The sequence below is a fragment of the Oncorhynchus gorbuscha genome, linkage group LG10 (genome assembly GCF_021184085.1).
Source record: "Oncorhynchus gorbuscha isolate QuinsamMale2020 ecotype Even-year linkage group LG10, OgorEven_v1.0, whole genome shotgun sequence".
NCBI classification, from domain to species: domain Eukaryota; kingdom Metazoa; phylum Chordata; class Actinopteri; order Salmoniformes; family Salmonidae; genus Oncorhynchus; species Oncorhynchus gorbuscha.
Window position 1 is genome coordinate 6,084,131 of NC_060182.1, and position 27,790 is coordinate 6,111,920.

Here is a 27,790-nt window from a genome sequence, read left to right on the forward strand (position 1 = left end):
GGAGAGGTGGGTTGGGGTTGAACCACCAGGAGCTGAGCATTATGAAGAGAGAGGTGGGTTGGGGTTGAACCACCAGGAGCTGAGCATTATGAAGAGAGAGGAGGTGGGTTGGGGTTGAACCACCAGGAGCTGAGCATTATGAAGAGAGAGGTGGTCCCGGTGGGTTGGGGTTGAACCACCAGGAGCTGAGCATTATGAAGAGAGAGGTGGGTTGGGGTTGAACCACCAGGAGCTGAGCATTATGAAGAGAGAGGTGGGTTGGGGTTGAACCACCAGGAGCTGAGCATTATGAAGAGAGAGGTGGGTTGGGGTTGAACCACCAGGAGCTGAGCATTATGAAGAGAGAGGTGGGTTGGGGTTGAACCACCAGGAGCTGAGCATTATGAAGAGAGAGGTGGGTTGGGGTTGAACCACCAGGAGCTGAGCATTATGAAGAGAGAGGTGGGTTGGGGTTGAACCACCAGGAGCTGAGCATTATGAAGAGAGGTGGGTTGGGGTTGAACCACCAGGTGGGTTGGGGTTGAACCACCAGGAGCTGAGCATTATGAGAGAGAGGGTCCAGGTGGGTTGGGGTTGAACCACCAGGAGCTGAGCATTATGAAGAGAGAGGTGATCCAGGTGGGTTGGGGTTGAACCACCAGGAGCTGAGCATTATGAAAGAGAGAGGTGGGTTGGTCCAGGTGGGTTGGGGTTGAACCACCAGGAGCTGAGCATTATGAAGAGAGAGGTGGGTTGGGGTTGAACCACCAGGAGCTGAGCATTATGAAGAGAGAGGTGGGTTGGGGTTGAACCACCAGGAGCTGAGCATTATGAAGAGAGAGGTGGGTTGGGGTTGAACCACCAGGAGCTGAGCATTATGAAGAGAGAGGTGGGTTGGGGTTGAACCACCAGGAGCTGAGCATTATGAAGAGAGAGGTGGGTTGGGGTTGAACCACCAGGAGCTGAGCATTATGAAGAGAGAGGTGGGTTGGGGTTGAACCACCAGGAGCTGAGCATTATGAAGAGAGAGGTGGGTTGGGGTTGAACCACCAGGAGCTGAGCATTATGAAGAGAGAGGTGGGTTGGGGTTGAACCACCAGGAGCTGAGCATTATGAAGAGAGAGGTGGGTTGGGGTTGAACCACCAGGAGCTGAGCATTATGAAGAGAGAGGTGGGTTGGGGTTGAACCACCAGGAGCTGAGCATTATGAAGAGAGAGGTGGGTTGGGGTTGAACCACCAGGAGCTGAGCATTATGAAGAGAGAGGTGGGTTGGGGTTGAACCACCAGGAGCTGAGCATTATGAAGAGAGAGGTGGGTTGGGGTTGAACCACCAGGAGCTGAGCATTATGAAGAGAGAGGTGGGTTGGGGTTGAACCACCAGGAGCTGAGCATTATGAAGAGAGAGGTGGGTTGGGGTTGAACCACCAGGAGCTGAGCATTATGAAGAGAGAGGTGGGTTGGGGTTGAACCACCAGGAGCTGAGCATTATGAAGAGAGAGGTGGGTTGGGGTTGAACCACCAGGAGCTGAGCATTATGAAGAGAGTGGTGGTCCAGGTGGGTTGGGGTTGAACCACCAGGAGCTGAGCATTATGAAGAGAGAGGTGGGTTGGGGTTGAACCACCAGGAGCTGAGCATTATGAAGAGAGAGGTGGGTTGGGGTTGAACCACCAGGAGCTGAGCATTATGAAGAGAGAGGTGGGTTGGGGTTGAACCACCAGGAGCTGAGCATTATGAAGAGAGAGTGGAAGAGGTGGGTTGGGGTTGAACCACCAGGAGCTGAGCATTATGAAGACAGAGGTGGGTTGGGGTTGAACCACCAGGAGCTGAGCATTATGAAGAGAGAGGTGGGTTGGGGTTGAACCACCAGGAGCTGAGCATTATGAAGAGAGAGTGGGTTGGGTTGGGGTTGAACCACCAGGAGCTGAGCATTATGAAGAGAGAGGTGGGTTGGGGTTGAACCACCAGGAGCTGAGCATTATGAAGAGAGAGGTGGGTTGGGGTTGAACCACCAGGAGCTGAGCATTATGAAGAGAGAGGTGGGTTGGGGTTGAACCACCAGGAGCTGAGCATTATGAAGAGAGAGGTGGGTTGGGGTTGAACCACCAGGAGCTGAGCATTATGAAGAGAGAGGTGGGTTGGGGTTGAACCACCAGGAGCTGAGCATTATGAAGAGAGAGGTGGGTTGGGGTTGAACCACCAGGAGCTGAGCATTATGAAGAGAGAGGTGGGTTGGGGTTGAACCACCAGGAGCTGAGCATTATGAAGAGAGAGGTGGGTTGGGGTTGAACCACCAGGAGCTGAGCATTATGAAGAGAGAGGTGGGTTGGGGTTGAACCACCAGGAGCTGAGCATTATGAAGAGAGAGGTGGGTTGGGGTTGAACCACCAGGAGCTGAGCATTATGAAGAGAGAGGTGGGTTGGGGTTGAACCACCAGGAGCTGAGCATTATGAAGAGAGAGGTGGGTTGGGGTTGAACCACCAGGAGCTGAGCATTATGAAGACAGAGGTGAGAGGTGGGTTGGGGTTGAACCACCAGGAGCTGAGCATTATGAAGAGAGAGGTGGGTTGGGGTTGAACCACCAGGAGCTGAGCATTATGAAGAGAGAGGTGGGTTGGGGTTGAACCACCAGGAGCTGAGCATTATGAAGAGAGAGGTGGGTTGGGGTTGAACCACCAGGAGCTGAGCATTATGAAGACAGAGGTGGGTTGGGGTTGAACCACCAGGAGCTGAGCATTATGAAGAGAGAGGTGGGTTGGGGTTGAACCACCAGGAGCTGAGCATTATGAAGAGAGAGGTGGGTTGGGGTTGAACCACCAGGAGCTGAGCATTATGAAGAGAGAGGTGGGTTGGGGTTGAACCACCAGGAGCTGAGCATTATGAAGAGAGAGGTGGGTTGGGGTTGAACCACCAGGAGCTGAGCATTATGAAGACAGAGGTGGGTTGGGGTTGAACCACCAGGAGCTGAGCATTATGAAGAGAGAGGTGGGTTGGGGTTGAACCACCAGGAGCTGAGCATTATGAAGACAGAGGTGTTCCAGGGAAAACAGTCATAGCAGTGAATGTCCAATCCAAACCAGAATCAAAACAACAAAATTGATGGGTGGTTTTCAATATTAGAAAAATATGACAGTGAAAAAAAAGTATCTTGTTGACAGACATAGCTGGCCAGAGGACAGTCATCGCGTAGGATTAAGTTATGGCTGCTGCAATTAGTGAAAAATAAACTGTTAGTGGTTAATAGAAGAGAAAAATGCATTATAGTCATGTTTGGTATGTGTATTCGGGTGAAACTGTTGAACTTCAAAAGCCCAGCAGCATTTGCAATGCTTGACACACCCAAACAGGTTCTCCAGGCATCTACTACCATACCTCGTTCAATGTTTGGTCTTCCCCATTCACCCTCTGAATGGCACACACACAATCCATGTCTCAATGTTTAAAAATCCCTCTTTAACCTGTCTCCGCTGCTTCATTTACACTGATTGAAGCGGATTTTCTAGGAAGGTTTTCCACTAGATGTTGGAACATTGCTGCAGGGGGACTTGCTTCCATTCAGCCACAAGAGTATTCGCGAGGTCGGGCACTGATGTTGGGTTGATGAGGCCTGGCTCGCGGTCGGCGTTCATAAGGTGTTCGATGGGGTTGAGGTCAGGGCTCTGTGCAGGCCAATCAATTTATTCCACACTGATCTCGACAAACCATTTCTCTATGGACCTCTCTTTGTGCATGGGGGCATTGTCATCCTGAAACAGGAAAGGGCCTTCCCCAAACTGTTTTCTGTGCCGATTCTGATTCTGTGCCACAAGATTGTGAGCACAGAATCGTCTACAATGTCATTGTTTGCTGTAGCGTTAAGATCTCCCTGCACTGGAACTAAGGGGCTTGAACCATGAAAAACAGCCCCAGACCATTATTCCTCCTCCACCAAACTTTAAATCAAATCAAATCAAATGTATTTATATAGCCCTTCGTACATCAGCTGATATCTCAAAGTGCTGTACAGAAACCCAGCCTAAAACCGAGGATGGCGCTATGTATTCTCCTGGCATCCGCCAAACCCAGATTTGTGCGTCGGACCACCAAGCAACATCAATAAGGTATCATAGCATTCACCTGGTCAGTCTGTCAAAGAAATAGTGTATGTTTACTTTTCTTCTTCTTCTTCTTGGTAATGGACAAGTCAGGGGCAGTGGTGGACAGTCCGTAATGAACGTGGTGAGGAGGGTCATGTTGCCAAGAATGTTCTGGAGACTCTGGATGGAAGGGAACTCTGGGTTGAGGGCTGAGGAGGTGTGATTCCCACCAGTCCAGATCTCCAGACGGTAAAGCATGGCTGGAGTACAAGACCTTCTCCAAAATGTAAGACATCACATGCACTCTTTAAAAAAAAACCACAGACAGGCAAGCAACTGACGAATGAGGGAGCAGCAAGGTATGGTGTTTTCTCCTTGGGAGGACTGCTTACATTAAAACTAGTCTCAAGGAGCAGGGACATGGACAAGAACAAGTCTACAGACCAGAGATAGAGCACTCATAAATAACCTTTAATGTTGTCTATTGCTATGGATGACCAGAGATGACATGTTGGATGTGTTTATGAAGGCTTTATAAAATGGCTCTGTGTTGTCAGAACTGTTTGTAGCCTGGCAGTGCTGAACGGTGCGGTTCGTAGCCTGGGCGTCCTCCTAGGGATGACCAGAGATGAGGACGATGTGTTCAGAAGTGTTCGTTCAGCTGCAGGCCATCAAGTCCTCCATAGCATACAGGCCCACACATAGTAATACTGTACAACACGGATCGAGCAAGCTATATTTATCTAAGGGTTTGGGTGCGTTTCGGGTCATTCCTACTTCGGACAAATTCAAGATAAACAAAATACATCTGTGAGGGAGATGACAGCCGGTCTCTTTCCCAGTCTTCGTTTGCAGCTTGCCAGTGAAGCCAACAGCTATGGCTCTTATAATGGTCGTCAGACTGACTCGTCATAAAGAACCTACGGAGGGAGAACCATTTAACCTTATAATTTTGTACACTTATAGATGTCAGTGCTGTCCGTAGAATGGAGTGATGACTAAGCAAAATACATTTACAGCCAAATAGAGAACTACTTTGTTATTACTCCTAGCCACTTGTGAGCCCATGTTAGATCATACAGTTTATTTCAGTAATTCTAAATATCCACATTTGCCAGAATCAAGAAAAAAAAAAAAAAAAAGCTTCAAAGTGTCCTCAATGTTTACACAGTGGACAGATATGCAATAGTTTCCCTTTTGCACTTGAACAAATGTATTGTACTCATCATTAAAACAATATCCTTTGCATATTCGGGTAACATTATCCTGAAAATAAAGTGATGACACTGACATTTAATGAAATCATTTTTTATTAACTCAAGGTTCTAATCATCACTTTAAAACATTTCTGCTTTTAGTTTCCAAAAAAACCCAAAAAGGTACAAAACAAAAATTATAAGTCAGGACAGTAAATTATTTTAGCCATTCAAACATCTAACATTAGTTGCTCACTCAATTCTAAAGATTATACATTGTCCTCCATGCCAATACTCAACCAGATTCTGATATTTTGCCACTAAAAAAATAGGATTAAAGAACAGAATTGGGCTGCCTGTGTGAAAACCTTAGACTAGCTCGTTTATCAAATGGTTCAGTCAGCAGACTCCTAGATGTCTTATCAGGCCCCATGACCCCAGTGGGTGCAGAACTAACTCTTTTAATATCTAAAATCATACGATTGATGTTTTTCCAGTCATTGGCTTCTTTCTTTACTCTTTCTTGTTGCCCCACTTGGCCATCTTGTTATTGACAGGAGTCTTTATGAAGAGGCTAGACTTCATGTAGGCTGCAATCTTCTCCAGAGCCTGTTGAGAGAGAAAATACAGCGTCGAGTCAATGGAGTCAACAACTAAAGCTTAAAGCCGACGGGTATCGTCTTATTCTGTGTAGATAACAATTTTTTTTTATCCTTCAAAATTGTTAAGGGAACCCTTTCAGTTAACAATGTGCTTTAATAAAAAACAGAGGGGATCATAAGAATCCCCAAATATACAAAATGACAATCCTGACCTCGAAGCGGTCTACAAGTTCCTGTAGGTTCTTGAAGTCGTCCAGGCACTTGGAGTCAAACATTATATGTTGATCCAAAAGCTCATGCATGATGAAGTCCACGAAGGTGATCTGGTTGAGGGGGAGCAACAGAGAAATTAGTTATTCTCCAGAGAGGTGGTGAGTATTTTATCCTGGCCGGCACCATTGGTGCGTTACACCTGTCACTACTTAACAGTGCAGTGACTAGCCAATCATACCACTGTGAAGTGCATCATACCTTGTCACCAGCAAACCACTTCCTGGTTCCTAGGAACTGTGAGAATTGCTTCAGTGTTCCGGGCAGTTTCTCTGTGTAGCCTGGCTTCATCTTGTCCTGAGGGAGAATACAGGTGGGGACTTATACTCCGAACGATCTAGGGTCACTCAGTATCAAGATGAGTCTTGGGGAATGAAAACTAGAACATAGGAAGGTATTGTACTGCTATGAAAATCGGGTGAGTAGCACGAGGTCCTTATAGCGGGCTGCAAACCCAGATCACATCGAAAACAGCAAAATTCATAATCACGAGACGGGTTGGTTGTTTAAAACAAAAACAGACACGTGTGAAACTATGGGGCAAAAAAAAAGACTGGGTTGGTTTAGACTGTTGACGCTTGTCTCAAATACATGGTTACCAGTTGTTGGTTAGCTAGCTAGTGAATTTGCCACAATAGCATGGACATGAAGACACTCAAAACAAAACTCCCAAAAGAGACAATATCACACACGGCAGTTCTCACGCTTGGTGGCCATCCAGAATCACAACACAAAAGTCTGCCCCATTGAAGCGTACGCATTGTCAGCTAACTGTTATGGGATTTAAGTAATAATGACTAAATGAGAACGAAAACTGGCAAGAATTCTAACCCCGTCTTTCTTGTAGTGTTAAGTAATGCGAGTTCATTAGGAAGGGGTTAAATGGCATATACCTAGAAAGAAAGGAATGTATGTGTGGGTAGAAGGAGAACGGAGAGGGACATTAACCTGTTTGAACAGGCCTGGCTGGAGATGTGATAATAGGACAGGGAGAGCCCCTACAGAGCTCTGATATCCGGGGGAGCCTGGAACTGTCAGCCGACTGGTTATAAACTGTGGTGAGACTCATGAGAAAAATCCCTGTGTTGGTGTGTAAGTATGTGCGTAGGTTAGGATGGTATAAAAGGAATGTCTTTGTGAAAACCTTGAGAGCTCTCGCAAATAAATCTGGATCTGAGCAATTGTGAGCTGGGAATTCTGTCTGTTTTTATTGAAGACCAGAACTTTATAACCTCTGGGTATCAAGACAGAAATATAATTGGAGTTTATGAAGTTTATTACTGATTAAATAATTACTGAACACTAACACATCTATATCGTATGCAATATATTTTAATGCCACTCAGTCACATCTGTTTTTATAGTTTACTGTAGTCTCACCAAGCCCCCCGGACGCTGCGTCCCTCACCAATCCCCCCGGACGCTGCGTCCCTCACCAATCCCCCCGGACGTGCGTCCCTCACCAAGCCCCCCGGACGCTGCGTCCCTCACCAAGCCCCCGGACGCTGCGTCCCTCACCAAGCCCCCCGGACGCTGCGTCCCTCACCAAGCCCCCCGGACGCTGCGTCCCTCACCAAGCCCCCCGGACGCTGCGTCCCTCACCAAGCCCCCCAGACTGTTACATTGGCAGTGTCAGTCTTTGGTACTTATAGGACTCGTCAAAAGTTTGACACACCTACTCATTCAAGTTTTTATTTTATTTTTACGTTGTAGAATAGTGAAGACAAAACTATGAAATGACACATATGGAATCATGTAGTAACCAAAAAAAAAAAAAGTGTTAAAATCAAAATATTTCTTGCAAAGCTGTAAAGGCTTAAGTCTCTCAACCAGCTTCACCTCCACACCTCCGTGCCTCACGGTGGGAACCAAACATGTGGAGAGCCGTTCATCTACTCTGCGTCTCACAAAGACAAGGCGGTTGGAACCAACGTTCTCAAATTTGGACTCATCATCAGGCCAGAGGACAGTCTCCTCTGAACAGTTGATGTTGAGATGTGTCTGTTATCTGAACTCTGAAGAGTTTACATGGGCTGCTTTTCTGAGGCTTGTAAACTAATGACCTTATCCTTTCCTGTGGCGGTCTACACGAGAGCCAGTTTCATCGTAGTGCTTGATGGTTTTAGCAACTTCACTTGAAGAAACTCTTTTAAGTTCTTTAAGACCTTCATGTCTTAAAGTAATGGACTGTCGTTTCTCTTTCTATTTGCGCTGTTCGTCATAATATGGACTTTGTCTTTTACCAAATAGGGCTCTCTTCTGTAGACCACGCCTACCTTGTCACAACACAACTGATTGGCTCAAATCCATTAAGGAAATAAATTCCACAAATGAACTTTTAACAAAGCACACCTGTTAATTGAAATGCATTCCAGGTGACTTCCTCATGAAACTGGTTGAGAGACTGCCAAGAGTGTGTAAAGCTGCAACTTGTTTAACACGGTTTTGGTTCCTACATGATTCCATATGTGTTATTTCATAGTTTTGATGTCTTCACTATTATTCTACAATGTAGAAAATAGTACAAATAAAAACCCTTGAATGAGTAGGTGTCCAAACTTAACTGGTACTAATATATATATATTTTTAAAGGCAGTGGTAAGTGGAAACTAAAATTCCATAATGATGAAAAGTTTAATTTAGAAAGTGAGTTGAAATAAGTCTTGAGTGATGGGTCAATGTCGAAGGCTGTGACTTACAAAGTCGATTGGTCGCCAATTATCAAGCGAGACTTCAGAATGACATTCAAGAAACCAGTCAGAGTGGAAAGTTGTCACTTACAAAGTCTGTGTAGCACAGAATCACAAAGCCGTTCCGGAAGTCCATCGCCTGATTCTCAAGAATGTCCACACGAACCTTCTCGTCGTCGCTCTCTCCACCTACAAAAATTACAAAGAGAAGACAATAGAACATTTATATTCTCAACTAAAAACTTACAGAATAGAGATATGGCAACTCCGTGGTCTAGTCATAGCTTAGCTGTGTGTGTGTGTGTGTGTGTGTGTGTGTAAAGCACTGTTGTAGAACTACAGCAATAATGCCACCCCGAATGGCCTGATTGCAGTTTATCACACAGTACAGAGGTTGTGCTTGCGTGCGATGTATCTCATGATGGCATTGCTCTGGACAATCTTCCTGTCTCCGTCCTCCAGATAGGGCAGCTAGGGGAAAACACAGCAACAGTCACAGGTGGTATGGTAGCAGCAGGTGTGTGTGTGTTCAGCATATTATAGTAGGCTACTTACGTTGGGGAAGTCCATGCCCAGTTTGTGCTTCTCATCAAACCAGCAACTTTTGTCATAGTTTGGGGCTACAGGAGACAAAGTTAGAACTTGAATGTTCTCAATTTATATTCTTCCCTTTAGGAATATTCAACAAATTAAACATGTACCTTCTCCGCAGGTGTAGAGTTTGTCCTCATATTTAGTGTCAGTGTACTCCAGGAGCAGACGAATGGGCTGAGCAAGCTATTTAGAAAGAAAATATAGCACGTAAACTTTTCTGCCAGAGGTCCTCATAAATAAAATGCGAAATAAAAATAAAATATCATGGATGAGACAGTGCGACTATACTATGAACATTTAAAATAGCAGGTGTGTGTGTGTGCTAAATCTAAAATATTTAATATTGACAATCTGATATACGGACGCGTGGCGATTACGTTTGAACACATTTCAGATTAATTTACCATTTTTCCCCCCTCTGGCAAGCAATTTCTAACAAAGTAAACACGTGTTGCAAGTCGGGAATTTATAGTTACATAACACACATTTCTCTTAGTCTTTGAAATGAATAACACAATAGAAATTTCTCGATTCAAACAATTAGACTGCATGACAATAATTGTATCCAACTATTATGAACAGCTTAAAATCACGCCCGAATATTGGAAACAAAGTACCGTTACTATAACCTACCACCGCAGGCACACAAATGAATGGGAAACCGCTGTTCATACCAACTGTGCAACCGCGTGCAGAAAAACAAATAATTTGATTCCTTACCCCGCGAATATCCCAATAAGCCAATTTCATTGCCATGTTGTACCCTTTCACGAAACAAGGTAGCACAGACTACAGCACCGAGTTTTTTTTGCAAACACAGACTAACAACGGCGTTAAAATGAATCCTCTGCAGCAGCCTGTCGAGGCTTTATACAGGAACCTTCACTGTGTGGAATGAGAGGAAAAAATTACTGCTGTTCTGCCAGCAGCACAAACTATGACGTCACTTTCGTATGGTAATATTAACCTTCAAAAATAAAAGCCCGCATTTCAAAACAAATAAAAACACAAAATAACAAATGTAAATAAGCTTTCAAACAATTAAAAAATACTAACGTCGACACTGGTATGTTGAGAATATTGTTCTGTAGAGAGAAAATACACAACAGGGTGTCTACTAAGCAATTAGGAAGGGTGCTGGGTTGCACGGCATGCTGCTGGCTTTTGTATCCCATGTACAGTCTATTACTGTATTTTGAAAGGGGTAGAAAACGAAGTGTTGCTGGATATGTACAACACAGTCCCCTTCCAAAACTACACATATTTGGTTAGTAGAGACCCCACTGAGTTTTTCCCACCCCACTTTAGCTGAGACAGATAGAAATAACAGTTTTCTCTCTACAAGCCAATAACCATCCCAAATGTATTGCATTTTAGTAAACGGAGTGGGTGGAGTACGGACTCACCAGTACTCTTCCAATTGTATATATTTAGCATTTTATTAAAACTGTATTTCTTTAAATATAGCCTACACAACAGCTTTCAACATTCCAGTATTTTCTGAGGTGGTTACAATGCTGTGAAAAACAGTTGTCATGGACTACTGCTGAAATAAAAATCGATATTCCCGAAGTTCAGCATGTCTTTGCAGGGGGACTCTTATTTTGAGAAGAAAAATCCGCGATGCTACCGGCATAATATTCTGCTGCTAGGAGAACGTTAATCGAAAGGTTCATGTAGGCAGGCCGTTACTCCTTAAGGTTCAAGGACCTTGTATGTTATTTTCAGAGGTAGACTGGCTCTGGCAGCCAAAACAGCCAAATACTCCATCTAAACGTGAATCCATTCTCAATTGTGATACGATTCTAGAAACATAAATCCCTTTACTTTCATATCACATCAAAAATAATAATAATAAAAGCTAAATATACGCTTACTGTACACTGTTTTAACCTGCTTTATCACAGTTGCAGAAGTGTGTTTCAGTGACATCACATTTCTGGCGGCCATTCTTCCATTCCACACAGGTGTTCCCTCTGTCTTCCGTCTGTCTTCCATAAACATTCACTGTAACATTGAGATATGTCATTGTGGGAACACTAACCCAAACCCTATAAAGCTGTGTATCAATTGAAAATGTTGTCTCGCTAATATCGAAGATAAGGTCCTTATGCTGCATGTTATAATGTCCAGACCGAGCACCGGGGCTTTAAACAAAACTCCCCTGTTCCCAGACCGAGTACCGGGGCTTCCGTTCCCAGACTGAGCACCGGGCCTTTAAACAAAACACCCCCGTTGCCGAAGACACCTTCGTCCAAATGACTCTTATGTGTTTTTAATTTAATTTAATTTCACCTTTATTTTACCAGGTAGGCTAGTTGAGAACAAGTTCTAATTTGTAACTGCGACCTGGCCAAGATAAAGCAAGGCAGTTCGACACATACAACAACACAGAGTTACACATGGAATAAACAAACATAAAATCAATAACACAGTAGAAAAATCTATATACAGCATGTGCAAATGAGGTAGGATAAGAGAGGTAAAGCAATAAATAGGCCATGGTGGCGAAGTAATTACAATATAGCAATTAAACACTGGAATGGTAGAATGTGCAGAAGATTAATGTGCAAGTAGAGATAATGGGGTGCAAAGGAGTAAGATAAATAAATAAATACAGTATGGGGATGAGGTAGATTGGATGGGCTATATACAGATAAATAAACCCCACCCCCCTAAGTTTTAGATGCACTATTGTTAAGTGACTGGATGAGGTGAATGATTTGAGTCGCTCTGGATAAGAGCGTCTGCTAAATGACTTAAATGTAATGTAATGGCTATGTACAGGTGCAGTGATCTGTGAGCTGCTCTGACAGCTGGTGCTTGAAGCTGGTGAGGGAGGTAAGAGTCTCCAGTTTCAGAGATTTTTGCAGTTCGTCACTGTGATAGACTGCATCCAATTTGTTGAGTAGAGTGTTGGAGGTTATTTTCTAAATGACATCGCCGAAGTCGAGGATCGGTAGGATGGTATGTTTGGCAGCATGAGCGAAGGGATTTGAGATGTTTAATGTGAGTCTGGAAGGAGAGTTTACAGTCTAACCAGACACCTAGGTATTTGTAGTTGTCCACATATTCTAAGTCAGAACCGTCCAGAGCAGTGATGCTGGACTGACGGGTGGGCACCGATCGTTTGAAGAGCATACGTTTAGTTTTACTTGTATTTAAGAGCAGTTGGAGTCCACAGAAGTGTGATGTAATGCAGAGATGATCAAGGGCTACATGTAAACTACCTATTGCAGTTGTATTTCTACATTTCTAAAGTCTTTATTAGTTGGGAAAAAAATTGGACAATTTTATAATATTTTTTTTATTCATGTAAAATGTCTATTTATTGTCTTCAGAGCACCTGGCTGTCTTGTTTACATACAGAATGCGAGTGCTCCTGCTGACTGGACATAATCAAGGCAAAATCTATGAATTAAAGAAATCTAATCTGAGAGTAATCCTCGATATAATGTGGCATTGCCATATAGCCTCAGGCCTCCAGTGCTGTGTTATGGGTAACTGCATACCATAACCCAGCGTCGTCCGGGTTACAGTTTGGCCAGGGTAGGACGTCATTCTAACTAAGAATTTGTTCTTAACTGACTTGCCTAATTAAATAAAGGTTAAATAAAAAACATAAATAGATACATGGCGTGTGTCTGAAAGTGGGTGTGTCAACAGCAGTGGGAGGATCAACAGAAGTGGGCGTGTCAACAGCAGTGGGAGGATCAACAGAAGTGGTCGTGTCAACAGCAGTGGGAGGATCAACATAAGTGGGCGTGTCAACAGCAGTGGGAGGATCAACAGAAGTGGGCGTGTTAACATCAGTGGAAGGATCAACAGAAGTGGGCGTGTCAACAGCAGTGGGAGGATCAACATAAGTGGGCGTGTCAACAGCAGTGGGAGGATCAACAGAAGTGGGCGTGTCAACAGCAGTGGGAGGATCAACAGAAGTGGGTGTATGGAAAGCATATCAGGTAATTAAGCAGATTTGGCCAGTCTAACCAATAATGGAGAGCTGATGTTACACCCACTGATACACACATCGCTGATGAGCCACCAACTTCCTGTGCAACGCCCACTTTCAGACACTCCAAGGATGCAGTTTCACATACTTGGATCATACGGGTTACAGTTGGTGTCGTTTGATGTCATCGGGAGGCAGGAAGCCTATTGGTCAGAGCGTTGGGCCAGTAACTGAAAGGTTGCTAGATTGAATCCCCGAGCTGACAAGGTAAAAATCTGTTGTTCTGACCCTGAACAAGGCAGTTAAACCACTGTTCCTAGACCAGTTAACCCACTGTTCCCCTGAACAAGGCAGTTAACCCACTGTTCCCCTGAACAAGGCAGTTAACCCACTGTTCCCCTGAACAAGGCAGTTAACCCACTGTTCCCCTGAACAAGGCAGTTAACCCACTGTTCCCCTGAACAAGGCAGTTAACCCACTGTTCCCCGGTAGGCCGTCATTGTAAATAAGAATTTATTCTTAACTGACTTGCCTACTAGTTAAATAAATAACAATTTCCTCAAACAGTCTGAGAAAAAGGGACGAAGCGAGAGACTTTACTTCCACAAAAATGAGGCCACGAAGTGAGTGATTTTTGTATGGAGGTCAATGAGAGAGTGTAGGTCAGTATGGTCAACAACAAAAAATGTAATTGCTCATTTGCTACGCGAGGCTTATTTGATGGAATAGAAGTTTCGAAATGAATCACACACTTCAACAACTGGAAATGAATTCCTGTGTCTTAGAGAAATTTATTTACGAGATAAACCAAACAAACAAACAAATAAACACCAACTATAAATCAACAACAAATATTGAACCAAGTCAGATGGCTTTTTAGTCCACAGTTATTGGGAAAGTAAATGCAGATAACAGTCATCCATACAGTCTGAGGTGTGACGCTAGTTTACCTTGCGCACGCAAGTCTGAAAAGAGACCATTACGAAGCTACTGTTGAGACAAAACTATGATGAGTGTGTTCACCCTTCATTTTGGGACATGTCCATAAGTTTTACGGAAACACAGACAAATCTATCAGGTATTATGGATTGTAAAACAGATATGAAACGTGATGCAGTATCTCCATCTAGTAGATGATTCCAAACTTGGAGCTTTATTTTCGTATTGCAGGCTATGCATGACACTGATCCGAGATCAGATAGAGAGTTGACATTGTAATGCAATGAAATGACATGATGAGATATGATACAGTCACTATAACGAAGGACTATTGTCAGGATGAATCATCTGAGACGAAAGATGAGTTACCACAGCACCCGCTCCAGTAAAAGATCTTTACGCCACCGTGATGTAAAACTAGCCTGAAATACAGAACCGGTTTTGTGCTAACCGTTCCACTCATTTGTACATGTTGTTTGGTATGACAAGAACTGGCAATGAGTGGAATGCTAGCACAAAATTCACCAGGCTAGAAATATTGCCAGAAATATGTAGTTGTTTTTTAAAATACTGGCAGACATTTTTTACAGTCTAAAGAATATGTAGCCTATATTCACTTGCAAATAAATAAATTCAGAAATGATATCACAGTGACAAAGAAAGGTTTGACAGTAAGAATGATAAAATCAAAGATACAATGGAAAGTCACAATATCAGAAACAATCTGAATCAAAAACAGGTCATTTTGACAGACAGGAATAGGTTTGTTCTCTAATATTGCATTGCCCAGATCTCTTCCATGTCGCACACAACATTATTTCTATCAAACCATATCTGCCAGTAAAGTCTCTGCAAAGATTTTCATTAAAAAAGAAAATAAAATTGTATTCTCTACTCTGTCCTGTGAATGATAGGGTCTCTTATAACCGTCTTGGTTTCTCAGGACTGAGGTCTGTCCTCCTCCCTGCTTCTCCTTCCTCTTCCCTGTGCCTCCTCCTCCCTCCTCTTCCCCCCACTCTTCCCTGCTCCGCCTCCTCCCTCCTCTTCCCTCCTCTTCCTCCCACTCTTCCCTGCTCCTCCTCCTCCCTCCTCTTCCCCCCACTCTTCCCTGCTCCTCCGCCTCCCTCCTCTTCCCTGCTTCTCCTCCTCTTCCTCCCACTCTTCCCTGCTCCTCCTCCTCTCCCCTGCTCCCCCTCCTCTCCCCTGCTCCCCCTCCTCTCTCCTCTTCCCTGCACCTCCTCCTCTTCCATGCTCCTTCTCCCAGGGCCGTAACCAGGGTTTAAGCTCTAGAGAGGTCGGGAAGGGCCCCCCCCCCGGGAAATAAAACCCTTTGCCTTGATGACAGCTTTGCAGACACTTGGCATTCCCTCAACCAGCTTCACCCGGAATGCTTTTCGAAAAGCCTTGAAGGAGTGCCCACATATGCTGAGTACTTGTTGACTGCTTTTCTCTCAACCAGAAGCTGGTTGAGAGAATGCCGATAGTGTGCAAAGCTGTCATCAAGGCAAAGGGTGGCTACTTTGAAGAATCTCAAATATAAAATACATTTTGATTTGTTTAAACACTTTTTTGGTTACTACATGATTCCATATGTGTTATTTCATAGTTTTGACGTCTTCACTATTATTCTACAATGTAGAAAATAGTACAAAATAAAGAAAAACCCTTGAATGAGTAGGTGTGTCTAAACTTTTGACTGGTACTGTAAATAAAATATACTGTAAATAGAATATACTATAAATATACTGTAAATATAATATACTGTAATTATACTGTAAATATAATATACAGTAAATGTACTGTAAATATAATATACTGTAAAGATACTGTAAATTTAATATACTGTAAATATACTGTAAATATAATATACAGTAAATATACTGTAAATATAATATACTGTAAATATACTGTAAATATAATATACAGTAATTGTACTGTAAATATAATATGCTGTAAATATACTATAAATAGAATATACAGTACATTTACTGTAAATATAATATACTGTAAATATACTGTAAATATAATATACAGTGAATGTACTGTAAATTTAATATACTGTAAATATACTGTAAATATAATATACAGTAAATGTACTGTAAATATAATATACTGTAAATATACTGTAAATATAATATACAGTAAATGTACTGTAAATATAATATACTGTAAATATACTGTAAATATAATATACTGTAAATATAATATACTGTAAATATACTGTAAATATAATATACTGTAAATATACTGTATACATTTTTATTAGTTGAAAAAAATGACCTGCGTCCGGACCTCTCTGTCCTCATCTGTAGTTAAGACCCTGACTCCTCCTTCCTGTTACTCCTCCTTCCACTTCCTTCCTACACCTGTCCCATATGAAGGTTACCCTCCTACTCCCTGTTACTCCTCCTTCCACTTCCTTCCTACACCTGTCCCATATGAAGGTTACCCTCCTCCTCCCTGTTACTCCTCCTTCCACTTCCTTCCTACACCTGTCCCATATGAAGGTTACCCTCCTCCTTCCACTTCCTTCCTACACCTGTCCCATATGAAGGTTACCCTCCTCCTCCCTGTTACTCCTCCTTCCACTTCCTTCCTACACCTGTCCCATATGAAGGTTACCCTCCTCCTCCTCCCTGTTACTCCTCCTTCCACTTCCTTCCTACACCTGTCCCATATGAAGGTTACCCTCCTCCTTCCTGTTACTCCTCCTTCCACTTCCTTCCTACACCTGTCCCATATGAAGATTACCCTCCTCCTCTGCTCTTCCTCCTCCCTCATCTCTCCCAGTAGACAGACTCCATACACAGACTCCCCTCCTCTCTGTCCCTCCTTTCCTCCCCCTAGACAGGCCCCATGTTTGTTTGTCAATTGGGGTGTGTAGGGTGAATACGTGGTCTGTCGTACGGTAATTTGATAAAAGCCAATTTGACATTTGCTCAGTACATTGTTTTCACTGAGGAAACGAACTAGTCTGCTGTTAATGATAATGCTGGGGATTTTCCCAAGGTTGCTGTTTATCCTGTTAAACGGTAGTTATTGGGGTCAAATTTGTCTCCACTTTTGTGGATTGGGGTGATCAATCCTTGGTTCCAAATATTGTGGAAGATGCCAGAGCCAAAGATGAGCCCATACATAGACTCACCTCCTCTCTGTCCCTCTTATCTCCCCCTAGACAGACCCCATAGACTCCCCTCCTCTCTGTCCCTCCTCTCTCCCCCTAGACAGGCCCCATAGACAGACCTCCCTCCTCTCTGTCCCTCCTCTCTCCCCCTAGACAGGCCCCATAGACAGACTCCCCTCCTCTCTCCCTCTAGACAGGCCCCATAGACTCCCCTCCTCTCTCCCCCTAGACAGGCCCCATAGACTCCCCTCCTCTCTAGACACAGACTCCCCTCCTCTCTCCCTCTAGACAGGCCCCATAGACAGACTAGACAGGCCCCATAGACTCCCCTCTCTCCCCCTAGACAGGCCCCATAGACTCCCCTCTTCTCTCCCTCTAGACAGGCCCCATAGACAGACTCCCTCCTCTCTCCCTCTAGACAGGCCCCATAGACTCCCCTCCTCTCTCCCCCTAGACAGGCCCCATAGACAGACCTCCCTCCTCTCTCCCTCTAGACAGGCCCCATAGACAGACTCCCCTCCTCTCTCCCTCTAGACAGGCCCCATAGACTCCCCTCCTCTCTCCCCCTAGACAGGCCCCATAGACAGACCTCCCTCCTCTCTCCCTCTAGACAGGCCCCATAGACAGACCTCCCTCCTCTCTCCCTCTAGACCTTCCTCCTCTCTGTCCCTCCTCTCTGTCCCTCCTCTCTTACCCTAGACAGGCCACATAGACTCCCCTCCTCTCTGTCCCTCCTCTCTGCCCCTCCTCTCTCCCCCTAGACAGGCCCCATAGACAGACCTCCCTCCTCTCTCCCCCTAGACAGGCCCCATACACAGAGTCCCTTCCTCTTCTGTGATGGCCTCCAGCTCGTCTGTGCGGATGGCCTGGGTGATGAGGTTGAGTTCTTCACACATGGTCTCGTAACGGTACGCCACACGGATGTCGGGGACGTTGGTGCGTCGGATGTCGTTTCCTTCCTGCCCCTCCTTGATGTAGTGAGGGCCCAGCCAGTAACTCTTCACCTGAGGACAGAAAGTGGATTGAGGAAAAGTACTGTAACTTGTCAGGTGATTAAACAAGGTTTCCTCCAAACAGACTGTGTATGACCGTGGGAAATAGTAGTAGTGTGTGTTAGAGATACATTGATTGGTTGCAGGCTGTTCCATTACGAAGATCTGTTGATCTGAACAGACCTAAGCAAAGTCTGTCAATCTCAAACATACACATAGCCTTAGGAACAGGCTAACAGTAGGAACAGGCTAACAGTAAGAACAGGCTAACAGTAGGAACAGGCTAACAGTAACAACAGCATAACAGTAGGAACAGGCTAACAGTAGGAACAGGCTAACAGCAGGAACAGGCTAACAGTAAGAACAGGATTACAGTAGGAACAGGCTAATAGTAGAAACAGGCTTACAGTAGAAACAGGCTAACAGTAGGAACAGGCTTACAGTAGAAACAGGCTAACAGTAGGAACAGGCTAACAGTAGGAACAGGCTTACAGTAGGAACAGGATAACAGTAGGAACAGGCTTACAGTAGAAACAGGCTAACAGTAGGAACAGGCTAACAGTAGAAACAGGCTTACAGTAGGAACAGGCTAACAGTAGGAACAGGCTTACAGTAGAAACAGGCTAACAGTAGGAACAGGCTAACAGTAGAAACAGGCTTACAGTAGAAACAGGCTAACAGTAGGAACATGATTACAGTAGGAACAGGATAACAGTAGGAACAGGCTAACAGTAGAAACAGGCTTACAGTAGAAACAGGCTAACAGTAGGAACAGGCTAACAGTAGAAACAGGCTAACAGTAGAAACAGGCTAACAGTAGGAACAGGCTAACAGTAGGAACAGGCTAACAGTAGGAACAGGCTAACAGCAGGAACAGGCTAACAGTAGAAACAGGCTTACAGTAGAAACAGGCTAACAGTAGGAACAGGCTAACAGTAGGAACAGGCTAACAGTAGGAACATGCTAACAGTAGGAACAGGCTAACAGTAGAAACAGGCTAACAGTAGGAACAGGCTAACAGTAGGAACAGGCTAACAGTAGGAACAGGCTAACAGTAGGAACAGGCTAACAGTAGAAACAGGCTTACAGTAGGAACAGGCTAACAGTAGGAACAGGATAACAGTAGAAACAGGCTAACAGTAGGAACAGGCTAACAGTAGAAACAGGCTAACAGTAACAACAGGATTACAATAGGAACAGGCTAACAATAGGAACAGGCTAACAATAGGAACAGGCTAACAGCAGGAACAGGCTAACAGTAGAAACAGGATAACAGTAGGAACAGGCTAACAGTAGGAACAGGCTAACAGTAGAAACAGGCTAACAGTAACAGTAGGAACAGGATAACAGTAGAAACAGGCTAACAGTAGGAACAGGCTAACAGTAGAAACAGGCTAACAGTAACAACAGGATTACAATAGGAACAGGCTAACAATAGGAACAGGCTAACAGTAGGAACAGGCTAACAGCAGGAACAGGCTAACAGTAGGAACAGGCTAACAGTAGGAACAGGCTAACAGTAGAAACAGGCTAACAGTAGGAACAGGCTAACAGTAGGAACAGGCTAATAGTAGAAACAGGCTAACAGTAGAAACAGGCTAACAGTAGGAACAGGCTAACAGTAGGAACAGGATAACAGTAGGAACAGGCTAACAGTAGGAACAGGCTAATAGTAGAAACAGGCTAACAGTAACAACATGATTACAATAGGAACAGGCTAACAATAGGAACAGGCTAACAGTAGAAACAGGCTAACAGTAGAAACAGGCTAACAGTAGGAACAGGATAACAGTAGGAACAGGCTAACAGTAGGAACAGGCTAACAGTAGAACAGGCTAACAGTAGGAACAGGCTAACAGTAGAAACAGGCTAACAGTAGGAACAGGATTAAAGTAGGAACAGGCTAACAGTAGGAACAGGCTAACAATAGGAACAGGCTAACAGTAGGAACAGGCTAACAGTAGAAAGATGCTCAACAGTAGGAAACAGGATAACAGTGGTTAACAGGATAACAGTAGAAACAGGCTAACAGTAGGAACAGGCTAACAGTAGGAACAGGCTAACAGTAACAGTAACAACAGGATTACAATAGGAACAGGCTAACAATAGGAACATGCTAACAATAGGAACAGGCTAACAGCAGGAACAGGCTAACAGTAGGAACAGGCTAACAGTAGGAACAGGCTAACAGTAAGAAACAGGCTAACAGTAATGAACAGGCTAACAGTAGGAACAGGCTAGTCAGGGTAGAAACAGGCTAACATGGAATAGAAACAGGCTAACAGTAGGAATTTAGCTTTATTTACAGTAGGAACAGGCTAACAGAACATGGTACACAGCTAACAGTAGGAACATGGCTAACAGTACCCTCCAACAGGCTAGCTACTTATCTGCCCTCCAGGTAAATCATCTCCACAGCTACTTATCTGCCCTCCAGGAATAGATGCTCAAGTAGATAATCAGAAACTTGATAATGCAGTGGTTAATGATAAAAATAGTACCTACCCATCAGAACATGGGAGAAACCAGAACACTCATCAGAACACAATGTTCCTCCAGCTCTTATCTACATGTCAGAACAGGAGCTCCAGCTACTTATCTTCAGAACATGGTCTATTCTCCACCTTATGAACACAATCTATTCTCCACAGCTACTTATCTACCCATCAGAACTTGGTCTATTCTCCATAGCTACTTATCTACCCTCCAGAACCATCAGAGGCTCCAGAACACAATCTATTCTCAACAGCTACTTATCTGCCCTCCAGAACACAATCTATTCTCCACAGCTACTTATCTACCCTATATCTATCTGGAACGGGACACCGTCCACAGTAACAGTAATATATCATACGTTCCATCCGGATAATGACTTATCAGCCTCAGAACTTGGTCTAAGGCTACTTATTTACCCTCCAGAACACATTCTCCAGCTCTATGGAGTCAGGGATAGCTACTTATCCCCATCAGAACTTGTCTATTCTCCACAGCTACTTATCTACCCTCCAGAACATGGAATCATGACTACCCTCCAGAACAGTCTATTCTCACTGCTCTTATCTACCCATCAGAACTTATTTATTTACTTTATTTATTCTCTCTTAGAACATGGTCTATTCTCCACAGCTACCTATCTACCCTCCAGAACATGGTCTATTCTCCACAGCTACTTATTTACCCTCCAGAACATGGTCTATTCTCCACAGCTACTTATTTACCCTCCAGAACATGGTCTATTCTCCACAGCTACTTATTTACCCTCCAGAACATGGTCTATTCTCCACAGATACTTATCTACCCTCCAGAACATGTTATATTCTCCACAGCTACTTATCTACCCCCCAGAACATGGTCTATTCTCCACAGCTACTTATCTACCCTCCAGAACACAATCTATTCTCCACAGCTACTTATCTACCCTCCAGAACATGGTCTATTCTCAACAGCTACTTATCTACCCATCAGAACTTGGTCTATTCTCCACAGCTACTTATCTACCCATCAGAACTTGGTCTATTCTCCACAGCTACTTATCTACCCTCCAGAACACAAGCTATTCTCCACAGCTACTTATCTACCCATCAGAACTTGGTCTATTCTCCACAGCTACTTATCTACCCTCCAGAACACAATCTATTCTCAACAGCTACTTATCTACCCATCAGAACTTGGTCTATTCTCCACAGCTACTTATCTACCCTCCAGAACACAATCTATTCTCAACAGCTACTTATTTACCCTCCAGAACACAATCTATTCTCAACAGCTACTTATCTGCCCTCCAGAACACAATCTATTCTCCACAGCTACTTATCTACCCATCAGAACTTGGTCTATTCTCCACAGCTACTTATCTACCCTCCAGAACACAATCTATTCTCCACAGCTACTTATCTGCCCTCCAGAACACAATCTATTCTCCACAGCTACTTATCTACCCATCAGAACTTGGTCTATTCTCCACAGCTACTTATCTACCCTCCAGAACATGGTCTATTCTCCACAGCTACTTATCTACCCTCCAGAACATGGTCTATTCTCCACAGCTACTTATCTACCCATCAGAACATGGTCTATTCTCCACAGCTACTTATCTACCCTCCAGAACACAATCTATTCTCCACAGCTACTTATCTACCCTCCAGAACACAATCTATTCTCCACAGCTACTTATCTACCCTCCAGAACATGGTCTATTCTCCACAGCTACTTATCTACCCTCCAGAACACAATCTATTCTCCACAGCTACTTATCTACCCTCCAGAACACACATGGTCTATTCTCCACAGCTACTTATCTACCCTCCAGAACATGGTCTATTCTCCACAGCTACTTATCTACCCATCAGAACATGGTTTTTGCACAAATACAGATGATGGTCCTTTCCAATAAATATTGCAGTTCTTATTCTGATGACATGATGATTGATGCTTTGCTGCCATTTTGACAAATACAAATATTCTCTCTCTTATCCATAATAATGTCATCATGTAGCCTACCTAACCTACCCGCCCTGTATCTGAGAGCTGTTGTCTGGAGCTCAGGCACCAAGACCAGTGTTGGAACGTTTGTTTATGTAACACCAGTTTTTTTTTTTTGTGACAAAATCAGTAGAGATGAAAATACGATGGAAACATTATTGAATATATTTCTTTATTCGGTACATGAAAACTGAAGAGAAAAAGTACCATTATTTGCACTACGTCATTACTGATTTATATCATTAACAAGTCAGTGTGGTTGAAATACCTCCGCCGGTGGGGAAAATGCGTATATTTTCTTTATGTAGATTTTTTTAATGAATATTTTCATGAAAATCAGTTGCCAATTGGATGGAAATATTTCTAGCTAGTGACATGGCATCATAGACATGTAATATAGCATATATTTGCATACCGCTATTCATAGCGTTTATTTCTATACATCGTTGGGGTTCACCAACCTTAGTGAAGTGGAACTGCAGAGGATCGTCAGTGGACAGTGAGACCATGAGTCCTCTGGACAGATATTCAGGCAGAGGGTTACGGTGGTAGCTGAGGAACAGGCTGTTGTTGCTGAGAGGAGACATGGCGATGCCGATCTGAGCCAGGTAGTACAGGTACTGCAGCACAGGGGCCTGGAGGGGACAGGGGGAAAGACATGGTGATACACTATGTCGCTGCTCTGGCCCCCCAATGGTGGAACAAACTCCCTCACGACGCCAGGACAGCGGAGTCAATCACCACCTTCCGGAGACACCTGAAACCCCACCTCTTTAAGGAATACCTAGGATAGGATAAGTAATCCTTCTCACCCCCCCTTTAAGATTTAGATGCACTATTGTAAAGTGACTGTTCCACTGGATGTCATAAGGTGAATGCACCAATTTGTAAGTCGCTCTGGATAAGAGCGTCTGCTAAATGACTTAAATGTAAATGTAACTATGTGTTCTTGTTGTAGGGCCGTTGTCCCCATGGAAACGTCGTTGATAGAAAAGAACAACCAACCCATGAACCATATGCTTTGGAACATTTACAGCAGCTGCCATGTTTGAAGGGCACCAGATGGGCACAAGCTCCTACTGTACTTGACCGAGGCCACTTCCCCATTGGATTGTGGGAAATAGAGAGATTGTGGCGGCTGACAAGTGTGCGTGTGAGTGTGAGTGTGAGTGTGAGTGTGAGTGTGAGTGTGCGTGTGCGTGTGCGTGTGAGTGTGAGTGTGAGTGTGAGTGTGAGTGTGCGTGTGCGTGTGCGTGTGAGTGTGAGTGTGAGTGTGCGTGTGCGTGTGCGTGTGCGTGTGCGTGTGAGTGTGCGTGTGCGTGTGAGTGTGCGTGTGCGTGTGCGTGTGAGTGTGAGTGTGAGTGTGAGTGTGCGTGTGAGTGTGAGTGTGAGTGTGAGTGTGAGTGTGAGTGTGAGTGAGTGTGAGTGTTGCTCGGGGGATTAAAAGGAGCAGCAGTACCTTCCTAAGCAGTAGTCCGTGGGAGATGTTTTCTGACAGCATGAAACCTGACACCAGGTGATGGATAGGCCCCGCCTCCCCACAGTGAGGGCGCAGCACCAGGGTGTTGAAACCTCTCTGCCTATAACACACACAGAGAGCTGGTTCATAGATAGATAGATAGAGAGAGAGAGAGAGAGAGAGAGAGAGAGAGAGAGAGAGAGAGAGAGAGAGAGAGAGAGAGAGAGAGAGAATCTCCAACTGGCACAGCCAGAAGAGGACTGGCCACCCCTCATGGCCTGGTTCCTCTCTAGGTTTCTTCCTAGATTTTGGCCTTTCTAGGGAGTTTTTCCTAGCCACCGTGCTTCTACACCTGCATTGCTTGCTGTTTGGGGTTTTAGGATGGGTTTCTGTACAGCAATTTGAGATATCAGCTGATGTACGAAGGGCTATATAAATAAATTTGATTAGATTAGATTTGTACACACAATCATAGAGGTACGGTGGGGATGAGACTCAAACCATATACAAAAACAACTACTCAGACAGCTAAAGACATAAGGTGGTTATAATACCTTAGCAACACTGTATAACACAGCTACATAACATAGAGGTCAAAGCCAGGTCATATTGAGTTTATGTTGCATCTTGCACTGTTCTGTTCTGATAGTATTGTCGGTGGGTTTCCTGTGTCCATTATCTATTGGTATGTCTGTATAGGGTCATGACCCTCACTGAAATGTGAACGAAGAAGTGTTGCTTATGACTTTTAGTGGCAAGTATCTACAGTAGCTCAGGGCTCTTCAACCCTGTTCCTGGAGAGCTACCCTCCTGTAGGTTCACACCATGGCTCTCCAACCCTGTTCCTTTCAACCCCAGTTTTAACTAACCTGATTCAGCTTATCAACCAGCTAATTATTAGAGGCAGGTGTGCTGGATTAGTGTTGGACTGAAAACCTACAGGAACAGGGTTGGAATGAAAACCTCCAGCAACAGGGTTGGCATGAAAACCTACAGCAACAGGGTTGGAATGAAAACCTCCAGCAACAGGGTTGTAATGAAAACCTCCAGGAACAGGGTTGGAATGAAAACCTACAGCAACAGGGTTGGAATGAAAACCTACTGGAACAGGTTTGGAATGAAAACCTACTGGAACAGGTTTGGAATGAAAACCTACAGCAACAGGTTTGGAATGAAAACCTACAGCAACAGGTTTGGAATGAAAACCTACAGCAACAGGTTTGGAATGAAAACCTACTGGAACAGGTTTGGAGAGCCCTGATGGAGAGTCCTAGCTACCGTTCCCAAACATATAGCCAGGTGTACAGTGCTGCGTTGTCATGTAGTCCTGTACCTGCGCAGGTGGTTGAGCACGGTCATGTTAGCGTACATATAGTACAGGTAGTAGGCATACGGAGGGTTGTCTTCCTCAGTCCAGTTGGCTGGCAGAGGACTCTCCATGTTGAAGCAGTGATGCTCTGGTTTAGACTCGTCGTCCACACTGTCGAAGCCCACCACCTGAACACACACACAAACACACACACACACACACACACACACACACACACACACACACACACACACACACACACACACACACACACACACACACACACACACACACACACACACACACACACACACACACACACACACACACACACACACACACACACACACACACACACACCATCGTAATCATCATTGTCGACGTTATCATCTTCGTGTTGATCACGGTCGTGTTCGAGAGCATCAGTTTAGGACAGTCACTGATGACGGACTGAGCTGACTGACTGACATTGTGATGTGTAGATCTGTCGGAAATTGATGTTCTCAAACACGGCCAGTGTGGCAGAAATCCTCTCTGATTGACTACCCTCTGTGGAGACGGAAAACAACCGGAAATTCCAGATTTTTCTGCTGCAGAGTAGCCTAGTGGTTAGAGTGTAGAGTAGCCTAGTGGTTAGAGTGTAGAGTAGGCTAGTGGTTAGAGTGTAGAGGAGGTAGGTCGCCTAGTGGTTAGAGTGTAGAGGAGGCAGGTAGCCTAGTGGTTAGAGTGTAGAGGAGGCAGGTAGCCTAGTGGTTAGAGTGTAGAGGCGGCAGGGTAGCCTAGTGGTTAGAGTGTAGAGGCGGCAGGGTAGCCTAGTGGTTAGAGTGTAGAGGAGGCAGCGTAGCCTAGTGGTTAGAGCGTAGTGGTTAGAGCGTAGAGGCGGAAGGGTAGCCTAGTGGTTAGAGTGTAGAGGTGGCAGAGTAGCCTAGTGGTTAGAGTGTAGAGGCGGCAGGGTAGCCTAGTGGTTAGAGCGTTGGACTAGTAACTGAAAGGTTGAAAGTTCAAATCCCCGAGCTGACAAGGTACAAACCTGTCGTTATGCCCCTGAACAAGGCAGTTAACCTACTGTTCCTAGGCCGTCATTGAAATTAGGAATTTGTTCTGAACTGACTTGCCTAGTAAAATAAAGGTAAACTAAATTTCAGGGGAAGTGATGTCACTTCCTCTTTTGAACGTTAACAAGGCGGCACTCCATCTTAACTCCTCCCCCACATGGACTGGATTGGTTGAACAGTGCAGAAGACAACCTCCCCCAAACACAGTTTTTTTCCCCTCCTCCGTCAGGACCAGAAAGATAACGCCACTCGGACATTTCTTTAAAAACCTGCTACGTTAGCTTACTGCTAGACAAAAGCCGTAATAAACCGAAACACCAAAACACAAGTTTCTCTGAACCCACTAAACCAACGGTTGTTTACTCACGTGCTGTAGGAAGAGGTGCAGCTCACGGTGATTGGTGGGGTCGATGGTGACCTCAAACAGAGGCATGAAGATGTTCTCCAGCAGCTCTTGGAAGTTAGACAGCTGCTTCTTTGTGTGGTACACGTCACTGTGGAGAGAGATAGAGAGCATGTAGGTCTGGTCATCTTTGTGTGGTACACATCACTGTGGAGAGAGATAGAGAGCATGTAGGTCTGGTCATCTTTGTGTGGTACACGTCACTGTGGAGAGAGATAGAGAGCATGTAGGTCTGGTCATCTTTGTGTGGTACACGTCACTGTGGAGAGAGATAGAGAGCATGTAGGTCTGGTCATCTTTGTGTGGTACACGTCACTGTGGAGAGAGATAGAGAGCATGTAGGTCTGGTCATCTTTGTGTGGTACACGTCACTGTGGAGAGAGATAGAGAGCATGTAGGTCTGGTCATCTTTGTGTGGTACACGTCACTGTGGAGAGAGATAGAGAGCATGTAGGTCTGGTCATCTTTGTGTGGTACACGTCACTGTGGAGAGAGATAGAGAGCATGTAGGTCTGGTCATCTTTGTGTGGTACACGTCACTGTGGAGAGAGATAGAGAGCATGTAGGTCTGGTCATCTTTGTGTGGTACACGTCACTGTGGAGAGAGATAGAGAGCATGCAGGTCTGGTCATCTTTGTGTGGTACACGTCACTGTGGAGAGAGATAGA

The 27,790-nt window shown here is 44.5% G+C and overlaps 3 protein-coding genes across 3 annotated transcripts in view; all 3 read right to left on the bottom strand.

The window, feature by feature from the left end:
- Positions 1–5,347: 5,347 nt before the first annotated feature.
- LOC124045471 (glutathione S-transferase Mu 3-like) lies at positions 5,348–10,314 on the bottom strand. Its single transcript, XM_046364780.1, has 8 exons — positions 10,128–10,314; positions 9,515–9,590; positions 9,369–9,433; positions 9,203–9,284; positions 8,905–9,002; positions 6,325–6,420; positions 6,066–6,176; positions 5,348–5,860 (listed from the first exon to the last, which is right to left on the bottom strand). Exons 1-8 carry the CDS (start codon positions 10,161–10,163, stop codon positions 5,765–5,767), a joined length of 660 nt encoding a protein of 219 aa, XP_046220736.1. The 5' UTR covers positions 10,164–10,314; the 3' UTR covers positions 5,348–5,764.
- Positions 10,315–18,157: 7,843 nt separating this feature from the next.
- LOC124045402 (AMP deaminase 2-like) lies at positions 18,158–18,570 on the bottom strand. Its single transcript, XM_046364697.1, has one exon. The coding sequence runs from the start codon at positions 18,568–18,570 to the stop codon at positions 18,220–18,222; it is 351 nt and encodes a 116-aa protein (XP_046220653.1). The 3' UTR covers positions 18,158–18,219.
- A 4,610-nt stretch (positions 18,571–23,180) lies between these two features.
- The window catches only part of LOC124045472 (AMP deaminase 2-like), a 64,623-nt gene continuing 60,013 nt past the window's right edge, over positions 23,181–27,790 (bottom strand). Inside the window, exons 13-16 of the mRNA XM_046364781.1 lie at positions 27,087–27,213; positions 25,689–25,852; positions 24,356–24,476; positions 23,181–23,531 (exon numbers count right to left, since the gene is read on the bottom strand). Coding sequence (XP_046220737.1) covers positions 23,211–23,531; positions 24,356–24,476; positions 25,689–25,852; positions 27,087–27,213 — 733 coding nt within the window. The 3' untranslated portion in view covers positions 23,181–23,210. The remainder of the gene's footprint in view (positions 23,532–24,355; positions 24,477–25,688; positions 25,853–27,086; positions 27,214–27,790) is intronic.